The sequence below is a fragment of the Symsagittifera roscoffensis genome, chromosome 4 (assembly GCF_963678635.1).
Source record: "Symsagittifera roscoffensis chromosome 4, txSymRosc1.1, whole genome shotgun sequence".
In the NCBI taxonomy this organism is placed as follows: Eukaryota; Metazoa; Xenacoelomorpha; order Acoela; family Convolutidae; genus Symsagittifera; species Symsagittifera roscoffensis.
In genome coordinates, this window is record NC_087065.1 from 33,833,405 (window position 1) to 33,860,152 (window position 26,748).

General features: G+C 34.6%; 3 protein-coding genes across 9 annotated transcripts in view; 1 reads left to right on the forward strand and 2 right to left on the reverse strand.

Annotated features, from left to right (window-relative positions):
- Positions 1-26,748, forward strand: part of LOC134845257 (eukaryotic peptide chain release factor subunit 1-like) — a 574,579-nt gene that overhangs the window by 232,779 nt on the left and 315,052 nt on the right. The window lies entirely within an intron of this gene.
- Positions 8,340-26,748, reverse strand: part of LOC134845253 (uncharacterized) — a 41,565-nt gene continuing 23,156 nt past the window's right edge. For 6 of the 7 annotated variants that reach the window (XM_063862188.1, XM_063862187.1, XM_063862186.1 and 3 more), the window contains 10 exons: positions 22,936-22,983; positions 22,603-22,617; positions 18,185-18,247; positions 16,362-16,545; positions 15,257-15,317; positions 15,048-15,132; positions 13,983-14,425; positions 10,069-10,249; positions 9,451-9,603; positions 8,340-9,193 (listed from right to left, as the gene is read on the reverse strand). In XM_063862188.1, the coding sequence (XP_063718258.1) occupies positions 9,065-9,193; positions 9,451-9,603; positions 10,069-10,249; positions 13,983-14,425; positions 15,048-15,132; positions 15,257-15,317; positions 16,362-16,545; positions 18,185-18,247; positions 22,603-22,617; positions 22,936-22,983 (1,362 nt within the window). In that variant the 3' untranslated portion in view covers positions 8,340-9,064. The remainder of the gene's footprint in view (positions 9,194-9,450; positions 9,604-10,068; positions 10,250-13,982; positions 14,426-15,047; positions 15,133-15,256; positions 15,318-16,361; positions 16,546-18,184; positions 18,248-22,602; positions 22,618-22,935; positions 22,984-26,748) is intronic. The other variant, XM_063862182.1, reaches the window with a different exon arrangement.
- Positions 11,002-13,972, reverse strand: LOC134843720 (probable inactive protein kinase DDB_G0270444). Its single transcript, XM_063859966.1, has 6 exons — positions 13,314-13,972; positions 12,926-13,160; positions 12,631-12,831; positions 11,946-12,432; positions 11,299-11,636; positions 11,002-11,079 (listed from the first exon to the last, which is right to left on the reverse strand). The coding sequence occupies exons 1-6, from the start codon at positions 13,535-13,537 to the stop codon at positions 11,002-11,004; spliced, it is 1,563 nt and encodes a 520-aa protein (XP_063716036.1). The 5' UTR covers positions 13,538-13,972.

A 26,748-nucleotide genomic window follows, 5' to 3' on the forward strand; every position in this document is an offset into this window, starting at 1 on the left:
GGTTGTTTTCAAATTCCCATAGTTTTGCAAATTATCATTTCAAGTGATTCTTTTTAGCTGCCCGATTCATTTATCTTCTTGGATATTTTAGAAAAACTCCGTCAGTATGCTAAATGAAAATTGAATTTTGTCTAGATAAAAACAACCCGAGCACAAAATTCCCGTTTCTACGGAAGTCTTATATTATCTGATCCTCATTAAATGAAAATAACTTGGATTGGATTTAGAGTCATATCTCAGCCAGATAAATTGTTGCTTTTGCTACAAATAGGTAGAAAACTGAAAGCTTCTTTTGCTTTAATGTCTCATATTGGCTCAAATAGCGATTTTTAGATAAATTAATTTTGCAAAAAATGTCTCAAAAGTTGCATAGCTTCTAATTGCATCAACTTTTTACGTACTGCAAGGAAATTTTTTGACAAGTTTTGCTAGATTGAAAGTTAAAATCTGTATGAAAAAAAAAACAACCTGATCACAAATATCAGGTCAATTTTTGAAACTTTCGTTTTTTTTGAAACTTTTCTTGCATCCATTGTTAATAATAAAATGAATATTTTTGAATAACCTAATCTCAAATTAGTTTTTGACTAAAATTTGAGTTCACTGCATTCGCTGACCGGAATAAGGAAACAAAAATATCACAAACTGACCAATAAAACAAAAACATAAAAACATCAAAAAAGATCTCAACAAAAAGACTGCACCTAGATCAAATTTCCGCAATTTTCTTGGTAACAAAACTGCCAAGGTCCAGATCAATAAAAATCAAGATAAAATCTTGACAATCAGTTTTTTAAGTTTTTTTTTTTCAGTAATTTCTACGGTGCTAAAACAGTTTCTCTGATACAGTTTGGTAAACTAATGGTTAATCCGCTACAAAAAACAGTTTCAACACTTTAGTTTCACTGAACAATTTTTTTGAAAAACTAGAGTAACCAATTACTGTCCTCAAGTTGATCGCATGAGATAATGTTTTCAAATAAGATAGTAAGAACTTAAACTAGATAATTTGTTCACGTTTTGCCAGCCATATTTCTTTTTTTAAAAATAAAAGTATCGAGTGTTTTTCAGACACACTAAATTGCGAAAAATTTTAGCCAATTCTTATCGAAGTTGAGCAAAAAATTTTAACTGCTTCTGGTATCAGAATTACGAGCAATATGGATCCATTGTTAGGCTACACTTGACATCTACAAGTTTTCTTTTTTCTAATCAGCACGAAATCGAGAGGAGAAAATTTACCCTATGCTCTAGCTTTTTACTATTTTGACAGATTTAATGGAAAAATAACAGAAACAATGCTTGGTTTCAAAATTTATAACACGAAAATTTGGCAACATTGAGTCAAATTTTTTCTTAAAGGGATATCTTCATCATTATTGTTTTCCCTAAATGAAATATAAAAAAAATTTAAAAGGAAACTGACGTTATTTCTATATTTCCATTGTACGTCTTTCTACTTTAAAGCACAATCGACATATAACAAAAATTTCTGTGATTGATTTAAGTTATGACAAATTTAAAAAAAAATTCCTTCGAAATTGTAATTTGGACGACATTTTTTTCAATTTAAACTCATTCTGCAAACGTGTTATAACCAACAAACACCCAATGTCTTTTTGTAGGTCGATTCTAATTTTTCTACCATCTCTTTTTCAAAAAACAGGAATTTTTTTTTCAAAAAACTGATTCTAAATCTAACATGATTTTGCATCCTTTTGATGCATAGAATTTCATACAATAAATGGCAAAAAAGATTGTTCAGACTATCAGAAACGGGGAGGATCTTTGTTTTCGTGTATGTTTTTTCTCTTTTTTTTCTTCTTTTGTTTTGCACGCTTTTTTAAAATGAATATGGATGGTAATTTTTGTGTTTTTTGCATCCTTGTTCTTTTTTTGATATATTTAAAATATTTACGCTGAAAAAAAAATTAAATTGAGTTTTTTTCTAAAGCAAAACAAAAAAAAACATAAAAATAAATAAAATACGGGCTAGAAACATTTTGAAAAAATTAGCCGCTTAGAAAACTTCGTAAATCTTTGTTTTAGCTATTAAAGATTGTTTTTAAATTTGAAAAATTAAATTAATAAGTTTTCCTTTTTTAGCAATCTTTCAGGTTAGAAATTTTTTTTTCTCTCTATATTGCCTAAAACAACGAGACAATATAAGCAATCAAACCTCCTAAAAAATTCCTTGTTGAGAATTTTTTGGTTTTCGTTTATAATTAGGGCTCTAAAGATCTCAACACTCTAATTTTTGAATTTCTCACTTTCATTTTTTTTCTTTTTTGACTGGTGTTTTCTACCGCGTTTTTTGGTACTTCAAATCTCAGGTTGGTTCTTTGATTTTTTGATTGTCGTGATGCAAAAGTAAACAAGACTGCTCGTATCATAGCAAAACTTTGAATGTTCCGACTGCCTTTAAAGGTTTATGAAGCATTAATAACATTTAAAAATCTAAATGAAATAAAACAAAATGAACGTTTTTTTTTCTAAAAACTGAAATTTTTTTTATAAAAACCATCCCCCTACACGCCAAAAAACTACAAACGGATAGATTTCGCTCCTTGTAACATATCAAATATGGCAAATAAGCTTCTTTCAACCAATTTAGAACCATTTCTAAGACGGATTAATTCTCCGCTTACTCGTTAATAGCGCGAAATATATCGCTCGTTAATTATCCCAAATTTGCCAAAATGGCAATCTTTAAACCCCATTAACTTTACATAAAAAGATTACAGATGAAATATCCTTTCAAATTTAAGCTCAAGGCAACAAAACCTTTTGAATTAAATTTTAAAATTCCGTCTAAAATGCTAGTTATAAAGTCGAAATTTGTCTGAAGAAAAAAAACCCACCCCGTGCACAAATTTTCCGTTACTTTCGTATCGAAAGTCGGAAGAAATATCAAAAAACTACCTCAGCAGCCAAACCGCACTTTAAACTAGTGCCAGCATACTCGCTTGGCAATCGCAATTTTTCCGGATCGATGTCCACACGCAGGCAACTTTTTTAATTTTTGTCTGAACATTAAGAAAACATCCTGAGCATATATCTTCCTGACTTTCTTCTATAGTTGTAACATTTTATGGCAGTTTCGATTTTTCTGTTGGTTCTGATTTTTCTGTTGGTTCTTTTCTCTGTTCAGAGATTGCACGTCTTATGGGTAAGTTTAAACGCTAATTGAGCTTCATTTGAGTTTCCAAAAAATGCTTATCTTACAGTTTCCATTTATGAAAAAATGCTTATCGTACAATTTCCATATATGAAAAAATGTTTGTCTTACAATTTCCATTTATGATAAAATGCTTATATTACAATTTCCATTTATGAAAAAATGTTTATCCTACAATTTCCATGTATGAAAAAATGTTTATCCTACAATTTCCATATATGAAAAAATGTTTTTTCTACAACTCTATATATGAAAAAACGCTTATCCTAGAGTTTTTTTTTTACTGTTTTCTGAGTCTATGAAATTGTAAAAATTTGTAGGACAAGCATTTTTTCATTCATGGAAATTGTAGGATACGCATTTTTGGTCAACCCACGCTAAGATGCAGTTGAAATACTATCTACAATTTAAAAAAAGTGCTTAACCGTTCTCAAATCAAGCAATATTTTTTTCGATGTCTTGACCAAAAACAATGTGAGCGACTTTTTTCAAATGCTCGAGCAAATTAACCACTGGAAAATATGTAAAATTTGAGCGGTTTGAGCGGTTTTTCTAGACAATTACGCTCAAATTCTTGCTTCAAAATGAGCGGTTTGAGCGGTTTTTGAACGGTTTATCTAACAAAACCGCTCAAAAACCGCGCAAGATTTAAGCAGTTATTTTTAGACAATTACGCTCAAAATCTTGCTTCAAAATGAGCGGTTTGAGCGGTTTTTGATTGGTTTATCTAAAAAATCGCTCAAAAACCGCGCAAGATTTGAACGGTTTTGAGCGGTTTATCTAAAAAAACCGTTCAAAAACCGCACAAGATTTGAGCGGTTTTTTAGATAAAGCGCTCAAAACCGTTCAAATCTTGCGCGGTTTTTGAGCGGTTTTTTTAGATAAAACCGTTCAAAACCGCTCAAACCGCTCATTTTGAAGCAAGATTTTGAGCGTAATTGTCTAAAAAAACCGGTCAAACCGCTCAAATCTTGCTTCAAGTTAGGTGAAAATCTCGACTCGGGTACCAAACGCCAAACTCAGAAAACGATAACTGAGTATGTAAAAAAAAAATACCGTTTTTATCTATAGCAAGACACGCGCGTTGGTTGTTTTCAAATTCCCATAGTTTTGCAAATAATCATTTCAGGTGATTCTTTTTAGCTGCCCGATTCATTAATTTTCTTGGATATTTTAGAAAAACTCCGTCAGAATGCTAATTAGAAATTGAATTTTGCTTAGATAAAAACAACCCGAGCACAAAATTCCCCTGTTTCTACGGAAGTCTTATATTATCTGATCCTCATCAAATGAAAATAACTTGTATTGGATTTAGATTCATATCACAGCCAGATAATTCGTTGCTTTTGCTACAAATAAGTAGAAAAATGAAAGCTTGTGTTCCTTTAATGTCTCATATTGGCTCAAATAGCGATTTTTAGATAAAATAATTTTGCAAAAAATGTCTCAAAAGTTGCATAGCTCCTAATTGCATCAACTTTTTACGTACTGCAAGGAAATTTTTCGACAAGTTTTGCTACATTGAAAGTTAAAATCTATATGAAAAAAAACAACCTGATCACAAATATCGGGTCAATTTTTGAAACTTTCGTTTTTTCCAAACTTTTCTTGCATCCATTGTAAATAACAAAATGAAAATTTTCGAATAACCTAATCTCAAATTAGTTTTTGACTAAATTTTGAGTTCACTGCATTCGCTGACCGGAATTAGGAAACAAAAATATCACAAACTGACCGATAAAACAAAAACATAAAAACATCAAAAAAGATCTCGTCAAAAAGACTGCACCTTGATCAAATTTCCGCAATTTTCTTGGTAACAAAACTGCCAAGGTCCAGATCAATAAAAATCAAGATAAAATCTTAACAATCAGTTTTTTAAGTTTTTTCAGTAATTTCTACGGTGCTAAAACAGTTTCTCTGATACAGTTTGGTAAGCTAATGGTTAATCCGCTACAAAAACCCGTTTCATCACTTTAGTTTCACTGAATAATTTTTTTGAAAAACTAGAGTAACCAATTACTGTCCTCAAGTTAATCGCATGAGATAATGTTTTCAAATAAGATAGTAAGAACTTAAACTAGATAATTTGTTTACATTTTGCCAGCCATATTTCTTTTTTTAAAAAAAAAGGTTTCGAGTGTAAATCAGACACACTAAATTGCGAAACATTTTAGCCAATTCTTCTCGAAATTGAGCAAAAATTTTTAACTGCTTCTGGTATCAGAATTACGAGCAATATGGATTCATTGTTAGGCTACACTTGACATCTACAAGTTTACTTTTTTCTAATCAGCACGAAATCGAGAGGAGAAAATTTACCCTATGCTTTAGTTTTTCAATATTTTTACAGATTTAATGGAAAAATAACAGAAACAAGGCTTGGTTTCAAAAATTATAACACGAAGATTTGGCAACATTGAGTGACATTTTTGCTTAAAAGGATATCTTCATCATTATTGTTTTCCCTAAATGAAATAAAAAAAATTAAAAAGGAAACTGACGTTATTTCTATATTTCCATTGTACGTCTTTCTACTTTAAAGCACAATCGATATATAACAAAAATTTCTCAGATTGATTTAAGTTATGACAAATCTAAAAAAATTTCCTTTGAAATTGTAATTTGGACGACATTTTTTTCAATTTAAACTCATTCTGCAAATGTGTTATAACCAACAAACACCCAATTTCTTTTTTTAGGTCGATTCTAATTTTTCTACCATCTCTTTAATGCTACAACAAGATTTTTTTTTCAAAAAACTGATTCTGAATCTAACATGAATTTGCGTCCCATTGATGCATAAAATTTCATACAATAAATGGCAAAAAAGATTGTTCAGGCTATCAGAAACGGGGAGGATCTTTGTATTCGTATATGTTTTTTTCTCTTTCTTTTTTTTTGTTTTGCACGCTTTTTTCTTTTTTCATGAGTATGGTTGATGTCTTTTGTGTTGTTTGCACAACAACTGGGCATCCTTGTTCTTTTTTTGACATATTTAAAAAAATTTATTAAAAAAACTAAATTATTTTTTTTTCTAAAGTGTTATAACGTGTTATAACCAACTCATCGAACAAAGACAAAAAAAACATAATAAAAAAAGGCAAAAAAAATAAATACGGGCTAGAAACAATTTGACGAACTCGGCCGCAAAGAAGACTTCGTAAATCTTTGTTTTAGCTATTAAAAGTTGTTTTTAAATATGAAAAATAAAATTAATAAGTTTTACTCTCGTAGCAATCTTTCAGATTAGCATTTTGGTTGTTTCTCTCTATATTGCCTAAAACATCGAACAAATATGAGCAAACAAACTTCCTAAAAATTATCTTGGTCAGAAATTTTTGGTTTTAGTTTATAAATAGGGCTCAAAAGGTCTCAACAACTTTTGAAATTCTCACTTTCATTTTTTTCTTTTTTGACTGGTATTTTCTACCGTGTTTTTTGGTACTTCAAATCTCATGTTGGTTCAATTTTTTCTTTTGTCGTGATGCAAAAATTAACAAGACTGCTCGTATCAAGGCAAAGCCCTGAATGTTGCGACTGCCTTTTAAGGTCTTTGAAGCAGTCATAATTTGAAAAAAATTAAATGTAAAAAAAACTGAAATTTAATGAAAAAAAAAATTGTAAAAAATATTGAGATATTTTGTAAAAATTATCCCCCCACACGCCATATAAAGTACAAGGTGATAAATATCGCTTCCAGTAACACATCACTTATTGCAAATAAGCTTCCTTCAACCAATTTGGAGCGATTTCTAAGACGAACTAAATCTCCGTTTACGCGTTAATAGCGCGAAATATATCGCGCGTTAATTGTCCCAAATTGGCCAAAATGGCGATCTTTAAACCCCCATAACCTTACGAAAAGTGATCACAGGTGAAATATCTTTTCAAATTTAACTTCAAGACAACAATTATTTTTGGATGGTATAAAAAAAATTCCGTCAAAATGGCTAGTTAAAAAGTCGAAATTTGTCTGAGAAAAAAAACTCAACCCGAGCACAAATATTCTGTTACTTTCGTATCGAAAGTCGGATTAATAAACATTGCAAATCACTGTTGAGAAAAAATAGCAAACGTAATTGCGTTTTTAAGTCTTTTTTTAGCTCAGTTTTTGTACCAACTCAACTCTATCAAGACAACAATGTTTTTGGATTCTTTGAAATTGTTCGCTATAATTTTGGTAGGGTTGACATTTTATACCTTTTTATTAAAAATTCAATTTTGTTTTTGAAATTCATATCTCGCTGAAAATTTTTAAATTATTTATTTGGAAAGAAATTTTTTTATAGATTTTGAGCGCAAGATTTCAATAGCTCAATATATGACAATTTGTTCAAACTTATTCTCAGGATTTTGAGAAAATGGGTTAATGACTATTGAGTGACTATTGAGAAAACTTGAAAACGTTGTTCCACTGTTTTTTTTGTAAGGTTAAAGGTTACGAGATTTTGTTTGAAAACAATATTTTTTGAATAATCAGCCCGCAATATACTGCAAAATATATCAATTAGCGCGGGGGAAAGAAAAAAATAAATCAAGTCAAATAATATTTCCGACTTTGGCGCCAATTTCTTTGACCGCGGCGTCAATCCGATGAGACGCCAAGGCCAGTCCGATAAAAGAACTTTAGTTTAGTTTCCTTATTTTACTATAGCTGCCACACATGCCTCAATTTTATGCTTTCTTTCAGATCCTTTTCTCATAACTCGCAGAAAAAACTACACTGATTTGAAGAACATGGAAAGCGGTCATTACGGGGCCAAACTTTGCATTTTGTGAATTTTAAGTCTTTGTTCTTTTTTTGATCTTTCATTCTTTTTGATCTAACCGACAAAATTTCATTATGTTTAAAGACTTGTCTTGGATTATAGAGACCTACAAACACCAAATTGTGCGCCTATCCAGAGCACAATTTGGTCTCGTACTGATCGGAACATTCTGTGCTACTTGTACAACAACCGGCTATCCTTGTTTTAGTTGCTCTGATTTTGGAACATAGTCACAGAAAATTGTATGCAAAGGGGTGGTTTTATCTTCAGACAAATTTCGGAACTCGTTGAAATGCGAAAAAGATGAAAATAAAATAGGTCGAAAACCCATAATTCGAAAAACACATCCTTTATTGGCTGACAGAAAAGTTTTTGAAAATGTTGCGAAGCTAATACGTAAATTAGAATTAGAGATCATTGTTTAGAATAAACATTTACATAATTCATTGGTTAAAATATACTCAATGAGTATCTCTAAGTTTTCGAGAATAACTGAACAGTTTGAAGACATTAAACTATTGCCCGGCCTCGTAGATTTGACATTTTAGAGGTTCGGCACTAAACATATATTCAGATAGCATGAAGAATAACGTAAACGGAAAGATAACAAAAATATCACAGAAAATGAGCTTTATTAACATCCATGATAAAAAACATTTCAAAAGCACCAGAAACTGCACACCCTTTTTAGTCTGAAATAATTTTATGGTTTCTCAAAAACTTTGACCATTTTTTAACACAAATGCATTCCTGGCTGAGAACAGAAACTTCTATGATCGAAAACTGTGATCGAACTGGAGCCACGCACAATCCGAAATAGGAAATAGAGCATACAAAATTAAAATTAAATATTTGATTGTCATTATTTAAATCTTCTAGTAAAATAATCATTTAAAATAGACATATTTTAGACTGGACCCCGAACAAGCTGCAAGCATTTGCGGACCACAACTAATAAGCTCAATGAAATTGCCCATACTCAACCGATCTAATTTCAAATTAATTATTTTGGTTTTTAAATTTGGGCAGTTTCAGATGAATAAGCACCAAAAAGAAGTTTAAAAATAAAATCACTAATTGCAGTAGTTCCTCACAGGAGTAGTTGCTTGGACAGTCACGACTGTGGCGGCACTAGAGCGAAGGGTGGGGGTTGGAGGGGACCAAGAGTGTGACTGTTGGGGGTGGGCTGGAAGTTGGGGTTGGGAATGGCCAGTCCGCTCCTCTTCAGCGACTCTATCGTCATCTGACAACACACAGCTACAGTCAAATGTTATTTGAAAGAAAAAATGTTTGAAACTTTCAAAACGACATTCTCAACAGGCTCGCATTTTGATTCATATATGTCTTACATTTGACATCGCTTTAACAGCAAGAATTAGTTTTAAAATCGGTTTCAAAAAATTTGGTTCGCTAAATTTCTCTCAGTTGGCGTGCAATTTTAGAGGGAGTGGGGATATAGACAGTAGGTTGCAGGTCCTCATGAATTAGTGTAGATGGTACCTTCTCTCCGAACACGCCACTGCCCAGATGTGGGGCGTGTTTTCCCGGGTTGAGGGTGACGATAAGTCCTTGTCCCTGATGGTTTGCGTGGTTGGCACTGAGCTGGCGCGACCCCTGCAATGTGGCCAGAGCACTAGCTGCTGCCGCCAGACTCTGCACAAGGAAATACTTACAGTTATAATCAATTATATTTGATAACTTCCTACAACACAACACCTCGCAATCCTTAGAAGAAAAGCTAAGGCGCACCTGGTTTCTTTTATATGTTTTATGTGTACTTAATTAGTTTGTGATATCTCAACTATTTGTTCAACAAACGTGGTTAAACTGGTGCTTCAAGAAAATAAACAATAATTGAGTTCAGGGGCGGATCTAGGATTTTCTCGATGGGGGGGGGGGGGGGCGGATTTTCAAAAATTTCGTCTGCCTTTTCTTAAGTCGACCAAATTAATTTCCGAGCGCTCCCAGAACACTATAAGCCTCTAATTTTGCAAAATTTTGTGCACAGTAGGCAAATTTTTGGAAGAAGTGCAGCACTATTTGGAAAATTTTGACAAAGAAATCGCGTTTTTTTTTCGGCGCGCGCTCCTTCAAAATTACTATTTATTGGCGTCTCACCGTGAACTGGGCTATGCAGAGTGGGGTTAGAGAGGGGGTGTGTCCGTTAGTGGCAGCCACCTGGTGGGAGGAGGGGCAGGGGGAGGGGGGAGATGTGGTTAAGGTGTTGTTGGTTGAACTACTACTGCTGCTGCTGCTGCCAGGGTACTTGTGGTAGGCCAGTCTGCTAAAACCAGCGAAGCTGAAACACAACGCAGATCAAGTTACAACTACTCTCTAAGAGCGAGAAGTATCAAATACTTATATTAATCTTTTTGAGCAATTTTTAAGCATGTCATTGTAGATTGAGTTTATGTTCAGCTAAAGCAGTTTAGTTCATTTATCACGCAGTCCATTCACGTTTAAATTTTTTGATATTTTGCTTTAGTAGGCAGCTGTATTATTGTAGGGAAGCTAATGTTGTCAATCTTTTTTGGCATCATCTCAGACGCTGTGAAGGCAAACTAAACTGCCCCTCCCTTTGTAAATTATTGATTCTTGAAGTAAAAATAGCTTAGCTAGGTTTTTACAGCAGAAACATGTTGATCTAAGGTTACGAGCAATCAAAAAAGCTACCCTGTTAAATTCTACTAGCAAAAAACATACCAAGTAGCTGTAACACTGAAGTCATTATTGACGCGTATCTGACATTCATATGACAAAATGTCACTTTTGCTATCTAGAACGGAAGATTTTGGTACATGGGATATAATATGCAATATTTGTTTCACCATCACTCTCTAAGAATTTCGTTGTTTAAAGTATCGGAAAAATGTAGTTTGAGATTCAATACAATTTTAAATAAGACCTCTTTTCAATAAAAGACATGTAGTAGACAAAATTGCATATTCAGAATATTCAATTTACAATGAAGCTGCAAATATTCAAGAACCCATAATGTCCAAATTTATATCGAAAATCGAAACCCAGAGTTTTCATTTTCACATTGAGTTGTCACAGTCCTTCGTAAGAATAGTCGGAGGACATGGCAGGCCGAGGAGGGACCTCCACTTCTACTACCTCTCGTCCATTCTCAAACCAAAAAGCATACGCACTCAATCATTATTTATATTACATCATTTTGCATCAGATAAAAGCGTTTTTAACATTTTTGTGAGCAATGCAAAACCGCAAATGTAAAAAAATTGCTCTTCAAAAAAATATCTTTTAAATCTACTCAAAATGGTTAAACAATGAGCGAAACTTACCATCAAGTATCAATTCTTATTTTTTTTTTTGGCAAAAATTAACTTTTTTTTGAAACTTTTCGTATCGTGGAATAATATAAACTTTGCATGCTTTTTTCATCAAGTTGGCCACTGCTTGTCGCATTTTAGCAGGGGAGCTGAAGGACTCGAACCCGCTACCTCTCGCATGGCACAGCCTGGATTCTTTCGGGTGAGCTTTCTCCTCTCCCATTATTGAGTAGCATCTCTGACAAATATGTCGCTGAAGCTGGTATTTTCCATTTTTGTAGGCGTAGTGGTCGTCCTTGAACTTGCACCGCTCCCCGCGTTGGTACAAACTGCAGATCAGGACTGTTGGAGCTTTTGTTTTCAGTTTTCCATCCTCTGTTGATTTTGACGTATCTTGGAGAAAATTACTCGTTTGGAAATCTCTTTGAACAGACCAATTTTTAGTCATTACCAACGGGGTATGCGATAAAACAAGAATACTTGCTTCTAAATTTTCTGATTCACAAATTGGAAAAAAAACTTAAAATTTCCAATTCAGTTCAGATTTTTATGATTCATGCAATTCTCTTCAAAAAAAAACTATTCAATAACAACAAACTTAGGGCAAAAAATGTATTTATTTTGTGTTTTTTTTTTCATACAAATTCTTAACTCCTCAGGAAAAAACATCTGCTTGAGGGACAAACGAATTATTTTCTTCACGTTTGTTGAGCTTTTCAGCCTCCGTCATATTTGAAAGTGAAGATCTTTGTGAATTAAGAAGATCTTTGCCAATTATTTCCTTGTCCTTTGCAAAATTTTCAGAGGAACTTGTTCCACTGCGCTGAAACTCGCTGTCTTCGTGAAGATTTTGATGCTTTTCTTCATAGTCTGGAGTATCATAAAGGTATCTCCTGCTGCCATGTTCTCGCAAGGAATTGTAGTTGTAGAGACCTTTGTTCTCACTGTTGCAGTTGAGGTGCTCGTGTTTATTTCTATATATGGTATGTTCTCGTTTCTGTCGGACTCTCCTTAGATCTTCTTCGTATCTCTTTCTCTGCATCTCTTCTCGTATTGTCTCTTCTTCCTCTTCATTGCGACTCCAGATCTCATTTTGTCCTGATTCCAATTTAGTGATAGTAACTCCAAAGCTCTTTAACTCACGCATCCGTTTCAAATGCCTCTGAGCTAAATCTTGCATGAGTTGAGCCTACGCGTTCAAAAATGGACAACTGAGCATGTGATCGAGATTCATTGAAATTCACATTTCCCCAAAATTACATTTTCATAGATGTATTTTTGCAAAGCTTAATTTTAACAAAATTGTTGCTCTCAGAAAAAAGTCTACTTGGAGATCAGAAAGAATGGCATGCTCAGTTGCCATTGATTGTTTGATCATAAGACCTACATGTCTAATTTTGTCCTCCATAACTACTTGATTCAACTTGACCATATCTTCCTCCAGGTTTCCCAACTCCTCTTCCAAGACCTCTACTCGTGTTGAATCTAATGACCTCTGGAGGGAGTCGTTTTCTGCCTCGATCTGTTCAAGCTGGTATCTCATGCTCGCAATCTCAGAGTCCGGATCGTCATCGAAATTTTCAGATTCCTTTGAAAGTTCAAATCTTATTTAAACCACTTTTTTTCAGCAAAAATTCTTTCAGCACTTTTTTTCAGGAAAAAAGAGAGTTGAAATAGTTCACCTTATCCAGCAAGTGCAGCTCAAGTAACTCCGACTGTAGTTGTTGGATTTTCCGGTTTTCTTTTGACTCTTTCTTGCGTTCCAAATAGTAGTTAACTTGCGTCAATTTCCTCACGTCCGACATTAAGTAGTCGTGTGTCTCTTTTTCGACTACCATTTGTGCTAACAAGTTATCTTGTTCATCTATTTCTGGCATTTCTGACTCTAGAATTGTTGTTTTTGGCTTTTGTTCAGCGGTATGAGCAAAACTTTTTTTAAAACATACTTTTGTCTCACTTATTTTTTTCGAAACCTTAGAAAGTAGAAATTTTTTTGCGACATAATTTCATAGAACGCTAAATAATGAGCGATAAATTTTTTTTTCTGAAAATTTTGAGATTTGCTCATATCTATTGTCTATTGGGTCTGACTGCATATCGTTTGTTTTTTCGGGTTTCTTGCTATGGTCTTGATTCGTTTCAATTTTCGTTTCGTTTTTAGCTGCACATATATTTGCAAGTGTCATGCTTTCGTCCAATTTTGTCGCTATTATCACGCCCAGCTCATCTATGTCATCGTCTTCGATAACTTCAGGCTGTTTTTCGCTGTACGGGTTTTTTGCGTTGTCTCCCATTTTATTCGAAACTTTATATAACTTTATTAATTGAATAAGCAAATAAACTGGTGTTTGAGTTTTATTTTTTTAATCAACTGAGGTTATGTTTTTTAAAAATATAGTTATCTGTTTACTTTATAAATGGTATAAAAATCATAAAAGCGGAAAAAACAACAAGTGGTTTTGAACAATATGAACAATATAAATGTGAATGCAAAAATATGCAAGGGAATTAAAAGTGAACATTATATAAAACTATTTCTTAAAAGACAACTTTGATAAGTGATAGTTGGAAGTCCATTCATTTTGATAGTATCTGAGAAAGGAAATAAGGTCAATTTTTCAGGAAATGTGAGGTTGAGGAGAGAAATAAGAGTCAGAGAGTGGGTGCAACTGAATAGTTTGAAATCATAAAGCGATTAAAGGTGACTGACTATTTGACTGGTTTGTTAGAATGAGTTACCTCTGCATAACACAAGTGAGTTGTTCCTCGGTGCAGTTCGGATCTAGGTTGCCAATCACAAGAGTAGCACTACTATCTACATGGTGCGAGACTGCCGGCGGAAACAACTGTGTCGCGCCGTGTTGTGGGGAGATCAGCGAGTTAACTAGCGCGGCCGCCGCAATGGGACTGGAAGCTAGGGACCCCTGTGGAAAGGTGGATTGGTGGGGGAGGGGGCTTAGATTGAAGTGGTGGGGGTTCTGAGGAGCTACAGACATTAGGGTGGCGCAGCTAGACGTAGGGATATTATTGTTAAATTGGATATTTTGGTGATGCTGGCTTGGGAGGTGGGAGTTCTGGTGATGGTGGGAGGGGCCGGCGGACGTGGGTAAAGTGGGGAGAGGAGAAGAGAGGTGCGATGCCAGCTGATGAGCCAGTTGGACATTGGCAGCAGCTGCGGCCACCTGTCAACACAACACACAACTCACTATGTCACTATAACTAACCTACACTACTAGCTTAGACTAACTAAGAGTTCAGTATACAGTATTGTTTGTGCCATAAATGAAGGGATATTTAATTTTGCTCTGGTTCGACCTTTTTAAACCAATGATGTATGCTCAAAATCAGCTTCTGGCATGTTTCTGTTGGCGATTGTATGTCGGTTCGATTTGATTTTTGCCTCGATAGTTTTTATTTTGATGACTGGGGGACTGGTTTGTGTAAACTGAATATGCCATGTGTAGATATAATATAGGAAATAGTGAATTATGAGGAGGTTGAGAGGCAGCCACAGAGCTAATCAGTAGTTACAACATTAACAACAAAACAGTCACAGTAGAATGCGATCAAAACAGAAGTTTAGAGTGCAAGAAAAAAGTGAAACAAAAGCAGGTTAATGCAGGAGTAAATGCGAATATGCCCTAAGCAAACAATATCAACTTTTTTGGGCACAAAAAAAAAACAGAAAATATTAGGAGAAAAATTAAAAGGGTTACGAATTTTTTTGAAAGAGAAAAAAAATTTCGATCATTTTGCGCTCACTCTTATCAGATAATAGTTTTGAAAGGTTGCTAATTGTCTTACCTGGTTCTGCAGCATGGCGGGGTTCATCATGTGGTGTTGGAAGGCGGCCGCTGCCCCTGGATTTGTCAGTTCGGCATAATTCAACCTACAACATCAAACCATTTTACTACTCAATGAAACGCTTGGTATGATTTTTCAAATATTTATGAACCATTAGCTTTCTAACCCATAGAATTAAAACCGCGTGCTGAAATAGTTTGTTCACTTACGCCTGTTGTTGGGCAGCCCATGTCTCTGCAGCAGCCGCCGCAGGCAGGAATGCAGCCATGGCTAAAACAACAACAACAACTATATTATACTGTCCCCGCCAACTTAATTAACCAGTTTGTCGCCCCAAAACGAGAATTTAAACAAGGTTGTCTCTGACCAACTCATCAATGAGTCCCTGTAAATCCTAGTTATACCAAGTTTCGTTTATAAGTAGCTCGCTATAAAAAACCGGCGGATATTGAACAAACCGCCATCTTGCATTGTCATCTACAAACCGCCACATCTTGAAGCCGAATTTACATCAGAGTTACGTAAATTAGATAAGAGTAACGTAACAATTGCACAACCGCAAAAAACCAAGCCTCGAAAAATCTAAAGCTAACCAACTTGGAAGCAACGAGCATCAGATTTAGACCATGTGAGTAAAATAACCGGAATGGTTGTAATAATTACGATAACTTTCATTTTGCTCAAATCAAGGATCGAAATCACACAGTGAAAAACGCGGAATGAATTGTGAATTGATATTTGAAATTCATTAAGGTCTTTTCTGTCTGACATAACCCACCAGAAATACGTAAACTGACAATAGAAACATTTTTTTCTGATATAGTAAGAATTTTTTCTCATTGTCATTTAGTCAAAATCTGTTGGCAAAACGGAATCTTGCAAGTAACACAGAATGTAAACATTACTGTCATCAAAGTCACAATTTGGTCTTCTCATTTCTTGCTATTCCGATTACTCACTTCGTGCTCAAATTTTTATCTCAAACCGAAACAGTTTTTAATCAACTGTTTTCGACAGAAACTCTTACCATCTAAAAAATTTTGATTTCTTGCGATTTAAATTAAAAAGATTTTTCAGCTGCTACCAATTTTTTGTAGAGTTTGAGGGATTTTGCTTGCAAAACTTGTTTTCAAGCTGTATACATTAATAACACCAACAACTTCTTTACAATTTTTCTTAAATAATCTTGGTAGATCGCCATTCGACATTTTAATCCATTTTAAGGCATCTTGCAATTTTTCGATATTGTTTGCAAAATTATATTGCGAAATTGTTTATTTTTTAGCTAGATAGTTAAGCTTTTGGAATACTAACGATTGGGAAACTGTCCTGAGGCGGCGGCTGCAGCCAGCACTGCGGGGTTGATGAGGGCGGCAGCGGCTGCAGATTGGTGGTTGAGTTGGTGTTGCTGATGCTGCTTCGGCTTCTGCACTTTCGTGTTGCTCTTTGCAAACTCCAGTCTCAATGTCTGCGGCAGATCCGGATCGAATCGCACACCCTGCACGCCAAAAACAAATCTTTCATAATCGGAAAAATACTTTGTGTCCAATGAGATTAACGCCATTAAAATAAATATATATAGTAAAATAAATATTCCTCACTTTCCCACTATCTTATTAAAATTATTTGTTTTACGGTCTATAGCGCTGATTTTGAGATCAAAAAGTCTTGATCTAATTCTAGTTTTATTTGAATTTTCGGATAAATTGTTTTTATAAGTTATAACAATCCAATTGGACTTTCTGGAGTAAATCTTTTGATTACGTCTGAGTGCCAGTGTGTAGTGTTTTACAGAACGTGAAAAGTTCCCTGATCGTGAGTAAATGTCAACACCCATTGCAATTTTGCAGCATATATCTGCAGTGTCAAAAGGTGCACATGGGCCTATCTCTCCTCCCCAGACAACATCAGGGAGTTGAGATGAACCCGAGTCAAGTCACAGGTAACGTGACCTATAGTGGTGTAAGTAACAGTGTTACATAGTGAAACTTGGCCCGGAACATGTTTCTGGATTCCGGATTGGATATCCATGTGTAAAAAATAATTCTTTGATGCTGCATTGTCAGTCCAGTTGTGTATACTAACATATTGCGTATATATTGTGAATAGTTCAACAACGAAGAGTGCTATTTTTTTTAAATTGAACATCAATTATTCAGATTAAAATGACAATAACTGCTCGCGCTTAAATTCTGCTTCGACGTCTGAACTGACGTAGACACCTCTTCCGATAACTGATGATGGCTACTACAGTATATGGTGCGAGTAATGTATATAGTATGTCGTATGGTTGGTCTCTGGTATATACGACAGGCATTACGTGTGGTATACTGACTGAATGATCAGGCATTGTGGATTCCAAGATACGACACTTCCTAGAAATGAACACTTCTTCGTAACTTAACCAACCACGTCACAAGCTAATTAAATATTTCAAATGTTAAGCATTTTATCTGAGAAACAAAAAGGTGTATCAGCACGGGTCCAAGATATTGAAACAAACAACATCAGTGAGTTACGTTTGTATGCGGAAATACGAAAACTATTGGCAGCCTTAATTGACTTTGGGTCATTTTGACCATGTTTGTCTGATGCATTTAGTTAATAGGGCTGGGAAAGAGGAAAAGAACCCGCCGAGTCTCTATTCGTTTGGAGAGCATCGACTAATGCATTTTGTTGGGGTGGGGCGGAACTCCCTCTGAATTCGAGAGGATGCGCGGGAAATTAAGCGGGATGAACACCCACTGTCGCCAATAAAGACTCAATATCCCCCTCATCTTGAGAAGGGAAAACACCCGCTCGTCTGTTATTAAGTTCAAAGAAAATGAAATGGCTAAGAGAGTTTTCACTATAAACGTAACACCATTACTCATACACAGTTAGTGTTTTTCAGATTGGCAAAAATAACTAATATGTTTTAGCCAATCCCAAAAAGAGAAACGACCATAGCTACTTGGACTAAGTGGGGAGAGGGGGGGGGGTGTTCTTACCAAGTCTAACATTCACATATGATTACCTTATTTCTTTTGTACTATAGGGGAGGATCGTTTTCAGATACCATGGTGAATTAGATCCATGATTTCCAACAATGCCATATTTCGCTTCAAGCGTGGAAGATGATGGCCAATCTTTCTCACCTGTAGTGATTGTTTGGCGGCCTCTGCACTGCATCTGGAGTCAAACATGACAAATCCAACGGGCTGAAACGAAAAACACGAAATATTCAAACTCATATTCAAACCATCTTAAATCACCATTGCTCGCGTGAAGTCACATGTGAACACAACTTAACAAGACTGCTCGTATCATGGCGAAGCCCTGAATGTTCCGACTGCCTTTTAAGGTTTATGGAGCAGTATTAACGTTAAAAAATTCAATGAAATAAAGCAAAATGAAAAAAAAAATTCTAAAATTTGAAATTTTTAAAATAAAAATCATCCCCCCACAAGCCATATAAAGTACAAAAGGATAGATTTCGCTCCTTGTAACAAACCAATTATGGCAAATAGGCTTCTTTTAACCAATTTGGAACAATTTCTAAGATGGATTAACTCTCCGCTTGCGCGTTAATAACGCGAAATATATCGCGCGTTAATTGTCCCAAGTTGGCCAAAATGGCAATCTTTAAACCCCCGTAACTTTCCGAAAAATGATCACAGGTGAAATATCTTTTCAAATTCGAGCTCAAGACAACAATACCTTTCGAATGATATAAAAATACTCCGTCAAAAATGGCTAGTTAAAAAGTCGAAATTTGTCTGAAGAAAAAAAAAACCCACCCCGAGCACAAATATTCCGTTACTTTCGTACCGAAAGTCGGAACAATAATATGTACTTCCAATTACTTCTGAATTGAAACAGTTTTTGTGTCGTATACATGGAACAGTGTGCAAAACAACAATTAAAGCATGCTTTTTAAAGCCCTAAAACTAAAGTTGGTCAGTTTGCATTGAAAACAAGTGATGAAGAGAAAGAGCTGGAAACATCAATAGAAGCAAACTCAATGACATCAAACAAATCCGAGAGAGAAAATGAACAAATGATTGTTGTTTTTTTTTTGCCTCGAGGTGGCGCTTATTTTTGCATGTAAAGAATCGAACTCGGCAGCATTTTTGTATAGCTTTACCTTTTTGTTCCATTTCAAATCAAATAGCCTCAACTTTTCAATTGTTCGACTAGCAAGCAGAGTGCTTTTAATTTGAAAGCCATATAATTAATTGATATCAGGTGAGCACATTTAAGTACAAAGGTCTGAGGAGGGAAGTAAAAAGAACTTGTCAGTAAAAGTCAGACCAAAGAGATAGATAAGCGCGGAAGTGCCAATTCCAAAAAAAACTTATTAGCCACTGAACGAAGTTCGACATCTAACTGAGATTTTTGAGTGGCAAGACTAAGGTTATTTATTAAAAATCTAGATTGCAACAAATTTTTCCATAGAGCTAAATTTTGTAAGATCATTGACACAACTTCCCAGCTAAAAATGATTAAACCTTTTCATGCAGGAAAGTGTTTGTTTTATCTGTAGAATACAGATTTTTTTAAAATTTTTTAAAGAAAAAGGTGCAGTAATTGGTAACTGTAACCTAACACTGAACTCAATGGTCATTTCTTTCTCAGCATATGAACTGGATGTTTAGATGTGAATCAGTTTGCACGAGAAAAGAAGAATTGAAAACTGGGTAAGAATGAGAGGGTTAAAATGAAGTGGGCTTGTGTGGGGGAGTTAGGCGGGTGACAGGTTTCGAGGCTCCTCCGTGTCAACATTCCCCGCAGATATTGACACGTGCCTCTTAACTGAGTTGTTCACGTCTATTGACAACCACCAACCAACCGGGGCTCCTCGTCATTTTCTCACTCGTCCTCCATCTACTTTCCTATTTCTTTACTTTTCTCTTTTGTTCAGTCTTTCAAAAGCGATATGGTTATTCTGTTCATGTTATAAAACTATTTTGAAAGTTTTCATTCACGTGGAAATTTCAAATAATGAAAAAAAAAAACGCAATGAAAAACATTTAGAACACCTGGTGTGTCAAGGTAGACTTTGTGGATGCATCGAACTGTTTATAAGGAAATTAAACAATCAGCAGTGTAGTGCTGATTTAAATTATCCGGACAAAAAGAACAAAATTTGAAATTTAAATCGCATTTTTCTCAAATTGGGTTAATATTAGACAAAAAGTGAAGAGCACAAAAATTGCTTAGAAATTCATCAAAATTAATATGGCGGGTCTGCGAAACTCTTAACCAAACTTTCACCCCAAATATGGGTCATTTAGGTTTTTGAATTAATCAAAAGTTACGCTGAAACTAACGAGTTAATTGATGAGAAGAGTATCAAAAGAAGCCTTTTGCACAGTCCAACAAAGTTCAAGAAGAGTTAAATTTCCAAAAAACTGTATAAGAGAATATAATTTTGGTTGAGAGCCAAAATGTCATTTTAATCATATTTTGGAAGTTAAACCCTTCTAGAACTTTGTTGGACTGTGTGAGAGGCTTCTTTTGGAATAATTTTCCCGCCAATTGGCCCTATTTTGGGTAAAACTTTGATTGAGCTTTTTGGAGAAAAACTGCACCATTTTATTTGAAAATCTGGTGAAATTCTAAGCAATTTTTGTTTTCTTCACTTTTTGTTTAATCTTAACCCAATTTGAGAAAAAAAAGCATTTGAGTTTTCGAATATGATTCTTTGTCCGGTTAATTTATAGCTTATGCCAAATGGTTGGCAATATCTTTTACGGCCAACGAATCTAAACTAAATTGATTAACCTAAGACTGCTCAGTTTGAAGTCGAACTTCATTTTATTACTGATTTTCACACATAAAAACGGTTTTCAAAAAATGTTTAACCAATGTTACTGATTAACCAAAAATGTTATTGTTTTTGACCAATTAAATTACTCAAGGTCATCAACATTGCCAACAATTTGCACTATAACAAATCACTGTACAACTTCTAGCCACTCTTTATGCAAAACAAAAAAAGGGCAATTGATTTTTTCTATATCAAAATGGCTGTTTTGACAGATGACTGAGAATGGAGTAAATTGACAGGCAATAGAAGATGAAGTAACAGTGGAAATGATGCATTTAAGTCAACTACTCATATCCAGATGTTATTTCGACCGCAAATCAAATGAACTCAAAACTAACAGGACAAGTATACGCGCACGAGTTTTACTTTTTATTCAATTATCACAACTTTTGCAGTTTTCGTGCTTAGTTCATTTCGGGCTTCATCTGTAATAATATTGAAGGTTTAAGTCCTCTTTGTGAAAAGCCAGAATGAAATGTGAATTCCACCATTACGTTACGATTTGTCAAAATCAAGAAAACAAAACTGAAGTTTCCACTTTTTGAGGAGCTATATGTAATTAGTGACACAATCATCGCATACTTTTATGTCTTATTTTTCAATTAACTTTGACTCGCACGCATTTTACGATTAAGGGTAACGGAAATGATAAAACTTTTTTTTTCAAGTAGACTAGATGTGTTAGGTGGTGATGATAGGACTGATTTTACATGTGAGTTATGCAGGGATAAGATCACACTTGACGTACATGCAGGGTTAATGTGACCATGATTAATACTACAAGTAGCCGCACAATTACGTAACAATACAACACTGAGACACTGCAGGGTAAATTATTCAACACCAATGCCATTCAACTCATCATCGTCATCATCATCTCAAACTAGCATTTTATTTCACTTACTCCTCGCTATAACATCAACCCCTTCGATAAATCACTCTATTTGTCAAAACATTCATTACCTTTTAGTTTTTTTATTTCACCAAAAATGTTAATTTTTAATCAACATGTACGATTAAAAATAAGACAAAAATCGAATGTTTCGTGTTTGATCATTCGAAGATTAACTTAACAACGTCGTAAAACTCAACTTCAAATCGAACGCACGAATGTTTATCCCGGGTAGTTTCAAATTCAAGTTTGTTCAGCCACCGGTCAAGTGTACTAGATCACGCCACTTGACCTTGCCAATCTTCACGATTTAGTGCCACGGTTCAAACCAAAGTTCCAATAATTGTTTATATTGATTTCCTAAGCCCAGAACTAGCGTTTGCCCCAGGGTTTCAATATCCTCTGCAGAACCTAATCCCAGTAGAAAACCATGTATCGTGTGGTTTGGATTGCGACGTCAATTTTAACAAAGGGTGAGAGCATTTGTTTCGACCGGTATCAAATTAGCTCGAAACTTGACGGGGGCTTACTCGGAATAGGAAGCAACCCTCTGCCCCAAAAATAGAGGGAAGTTTGAAAAGCGATTGAAGCGACAGACTTAACAACTATGTTAAACTAGACATTGCCCTTTTCAGTAATGATCAGATCTATATATCACTTTTATCGGACGGATCATAAAAAGATCCGGTTCTAAAATTAGTAACTTAAAGTGCAGATGATTTCAATTGAAAAGAAGTTCTAGAATTGCTGTGTTGTAAGCATTATTGTTGCCATGATGTTTTAGGAAAATAATAAGTAAGGTTGAGTTCTAGTTTTCAGATTACGTTATCTCATGATTTAGTGTCACTTACTGATGGATTTTTCCCCTGCAAGGCAGAAATCATTTGAAAAGAAGTCACAATCGAGCCAGAACTTACAAACATTTGGTTTGTTTCTAGACAATTCGTATCGATTTTGTGTCTGCTGGATATCACTACTCTTTCATTCCGGTCATGTTGGTTGACATTCGAGATAAAGTGATCGAATTTCATTTGGGGCGGGAGATGAAAAATGGGTTATGTATTGAAAGGTAATGCACGATGAACAATCATTGATTTGGCAATTTATCTAGTTGAATTTTGAAATCGGTTATTTTATTTTAAAACGCTTTCCCTTGTTGAAAGTTACTGGAAAAAAACACATACCTGTTCGACTTGTTTTCCTGTCACTTTCAGGAGAGATCCTTCGTAGCCCTAAAACAAAACAGAAAGAAATGAGTAACCAATATCTGAGGGATAGTTTCAAACAAGGAAATAATTTGATTAAAAATACAAATGCATAGTAAAAATAGGCTCAAAATGTTATTCTTGCTTCACATATAGCCTAATAAAATATTTGACTTTCTATTCTGGGATCAATGGGAAAATATTCGAGAACTGAAGTTCATTTGAAAGCAGCCTTGGGCTATTATTCGACGCCAAAGAGACAAGGTTATTCGATCAGTTAATTTGAAGCTTCACTGATCAAGAACAATTGCTTTACTCGCAGGCTGAATTCATTTTTGACTCATGATCTAGAGAAAGTACAATCTATTTCTAACAAAATGGTCAAAAATCCTAAATAAACTTAATGTGAAAACTTGATTAATGGCCATTAATGGAAAATTTGAGAAGTTTTGACTGCCAAATCTATACATAAAATTGTAGAAAAAATTTTGCGTGTGTGGTGTTTGTGGATGTGTGTTTGTGTGTGTGCCAATGACCGATTTCCTACTAGAAAAATTATCGCACGACCGTGAAATTTTACAAGCTTGTGTACGCGAACACAAGGAGTGCCCTGGGTTATCTAGTTTTAGAATTTTTAAATTTCGACTAACTTCACTCATGAAAGGGCAAAAATGGGTTGGAAAATGGAGTTGTAAGACATCTATGTTTATTTTGAAATTCATTTCCATTAAATATTTAGGATGGAGCACGGGCTTTTTTTTATAATTTGATTTAATTTCAATTTTATTTAAGACGCTCTAGAATTAATGTTACTGAAAGTTTCTGAAACAAGGAATTGAGATAAATGCTGAATTGTAGCTTATTAGAGTTTAAGAAAACTCGTAATCATCTCGCAACATGACTGTGCAACATCTTATTTCAATCATCTTTTATTTCAATAACTGGCACATGTATTCTTCAATTTTTTTACCTAATACCTTGTTTCATCATCTTTTTTTAAAATGCAGAAACAGGGCAACTACCGGGGAACAAAATGTCTGTTCAATTGGAAAAATAACTGTATCTGAGAATGAAGAAAAGACTGTGGGACAAAAAAGCAAAAACAAATTTTGTATAAGAGTTAAAAAACGGCAAGAATTGAGTTATCTGGCCATGACTGAAACTTTTTGATAATTAAATTTTAACAAGACTGCTCGTATCAGGGCGAAGCCCTGAATGTTCCGACTGCCTTTTAAGGCTTATGGAGCAGTAATAACATTAAGAAATTAAAGATAAGAAAAAATCAAATGAAGTTTTTTTTTCTAAAATTTGAAATTTTTTATGAAAATCATCCCCCCACACGCCATACAAAGTAAAAAAGGATAGATTTCGCTCCTTGTAACAAATCGATTATGGTAAATAAGCTTCTTTTAACCAATTTGGAACGATTTCTAAGACGGATTAACTCTCCGCTTACGCGTTAATAGCTCGAAATATATCGCGCGTTAATTGTCCCAAATTGGCCAAAATGGCAATCTTTAAACCCCCATAACTTTACGAAAAAAATGTCAAAAACGGCTAGTTAAAAAGTCGAAATTTGTCTGAAGAAAAAAAACCCACCCCGAGCACAAATATTCCGTTACTTTCGTATCGAAAGTCGGAACAAAAACAGCATTAATGGAAACAAGACTGCTCGCATCAGGGCAAAACCTTGAAAAATCCGATTGCCCTTTAATTGGTCTCGAAATATTTTTAAGGGTTAAAATTTGAGTCGTATTTGGAACTAGTAAGACCAATCAGCTTACTGCAGTTCAATTTGGAACAATTTTTTTCTGCGGAATAATTCACCACGCGCAAGTAATTCACTTTCAGCGCCAAACTATCAAACGAGTCGTTTCGTTACACTCGTGTGAGTTAAGTATAATGGTGTGCGCATACAGCCGGGCGCACGAAGATAGGGGTCGATCCCCCGTGGACAAATAACCTTTTGGAAATTGCTTTGAAAAAATCACCCCGAGCATATATACTCCCCACTTTCGTTGAAAGTCGAAGCACAAATAGTTTTCACTAGATAATTGATGGTGATATACTTTTCTAAGCCCCTGCAAATATCTGATAGATCAAACAAACTTAATGAATAGCTACCGAATAATGTGAAATCATAATCCCAGAACAATGAAAGAGTTCAGTAAGCCAGTTTCCATTTTTAGAAAATAATTGCGTTCTACAGTAAATAGCCCTCGGTAATTTTTTAAGAAAAAAATTGCAAGAAAAACTCGGCCTAACTTTCACACGCATTTTGGGAGCTAACGGCTATCCCTGTTAAAACAATAATTTCAAAGGTTTGTATTCAAAAGAATTCAAAATAGGAAGACTCTTGAACCTGGTGTGTTTGATATTGGTTTGCTCAGTTTTCATTAAACTTGCCGTGATTAGCAGTTCAATTTCAGCTAGAAAATCAATTTTTAGTCCTGAATCAAAATCAAAAACTATCCGTGGAAATTTGATCTTTGCCCTGTTTTTTTTGGATCTTCGTAATAATAAAGTTACTTTGATCATGGATGTTTCACTTTTTGGATGTTTGCCTGGTAGCCCTAAATTTGACCTTGTTTGTTATCCTCCCCCTATCCACTCCTAACGATGTGATTTGTTGCTAAGTACAAAACTTGCATATGATTAACTGAATTAGTTCCTTATAAAAGGCGTTTCTTCCACAAGAGTTATCATTGTGGAAAAATGGTAAGAGAGATCCAAAAATTATTACGAATTGTCCATTTCAGGTAATGGTAAGAAAAAACAAATTTTACGTTATCATGTATGTCTATTACTTTTGTCTTGCAATTAAATTTATTTCACCCGGAAACCTGCTTTTGATTAATTCTCAATTCAAAACGAAACATGTGCGCCGCGTTTCATGGATCCATCGGATCAATTACAATTTAATTTATGGTTCCTTGTCGAAACAACTCTAGTGACCATATGTGAATTGAATGAACTTCCTATTTTAATTAAAACCAGGCCAAGTTTTTCGGTTCTTTCAAGAATCGGCCATTAGTTTTCAGGCAAATTATAACAATTGCAGTTGATTCTGATATCAGTAATACAGTTACGCCCTAAAGTTCGCCCTAAATGTAACTTAATCATAATCCGTTTTTATAGTTTTTCTTATTTATTGTTTCGAACTTATTCAGCCAAAAGATAGTTAAACCGTTTAAATCAGGGGCTACTGACCTTAAGCCATGCGATTAAATTCAAATAGCTCAAATGCCTTTTAGTTTCAAATAACTCCAGTTGTATCAAACGGCAAAACGAAGTACCTTCCAGATCCGTTCTTAAATAACTGTATCAATCAACCCACCATAAAATTTCAATTTCATTTAATTTTTCTATGTAAATTATAGATAGTGTCTTTAAAAAGCGACTCTAAAAAGCTAAAATAGACTTTAAGATTTAAATCTCCAGACGACATGAATTATCACAATGGTCCTAAGACATGGCAACAGTAACACATTTCGAAATGGACTAATTGATATTTTGTAAGTTCTGTATCAGAATCATTTTTAGCCCAAAATGTTTCTGTGAAGTTCATTCTGTGGGTCTAAATGGATCTTGGTGCCAAAATTTTTGAACAATTTATGTTTTTTTTTTCAATATTTCTGTTGTTAAATTATATCCTTTCAGTACGAAAGGTCAAGAGCTAACTGAATTACCTTATTTGTACAAGCTCATTAGTTGAACTAATTTTATCTTTCATGAACTCAGTTCAACTGTAATTTGGGCTTAAAGTTTTTCGCCGCTCACACAATTTCAAAT

Excerpts from the sequence above, each read along its gene's own strand:
- LOC134843720 (XM_063859966.1), bottom strand. The coding sequence starts at position 13,537 with ATGGGAGACAACGCAAAAAACCCGTACAGCGAAAAACAGCCTGAAGTT. Across the intron at positions 13,161-13,313 it reads TCAGACCCAATAGACAATAG|CGCTGAACAAAAGCCAAAAA; the intron begins ATATGAGCAAAT and ends TTTTGCTCATAC. Across the intron at positions 12,433-12,630 it reads TGGAGGACAAAATTAGACAT|GCTCAACTCATGCAAGATTT; the intron begins GTAGGTCTTATG and ends TTGAACGCGTAG.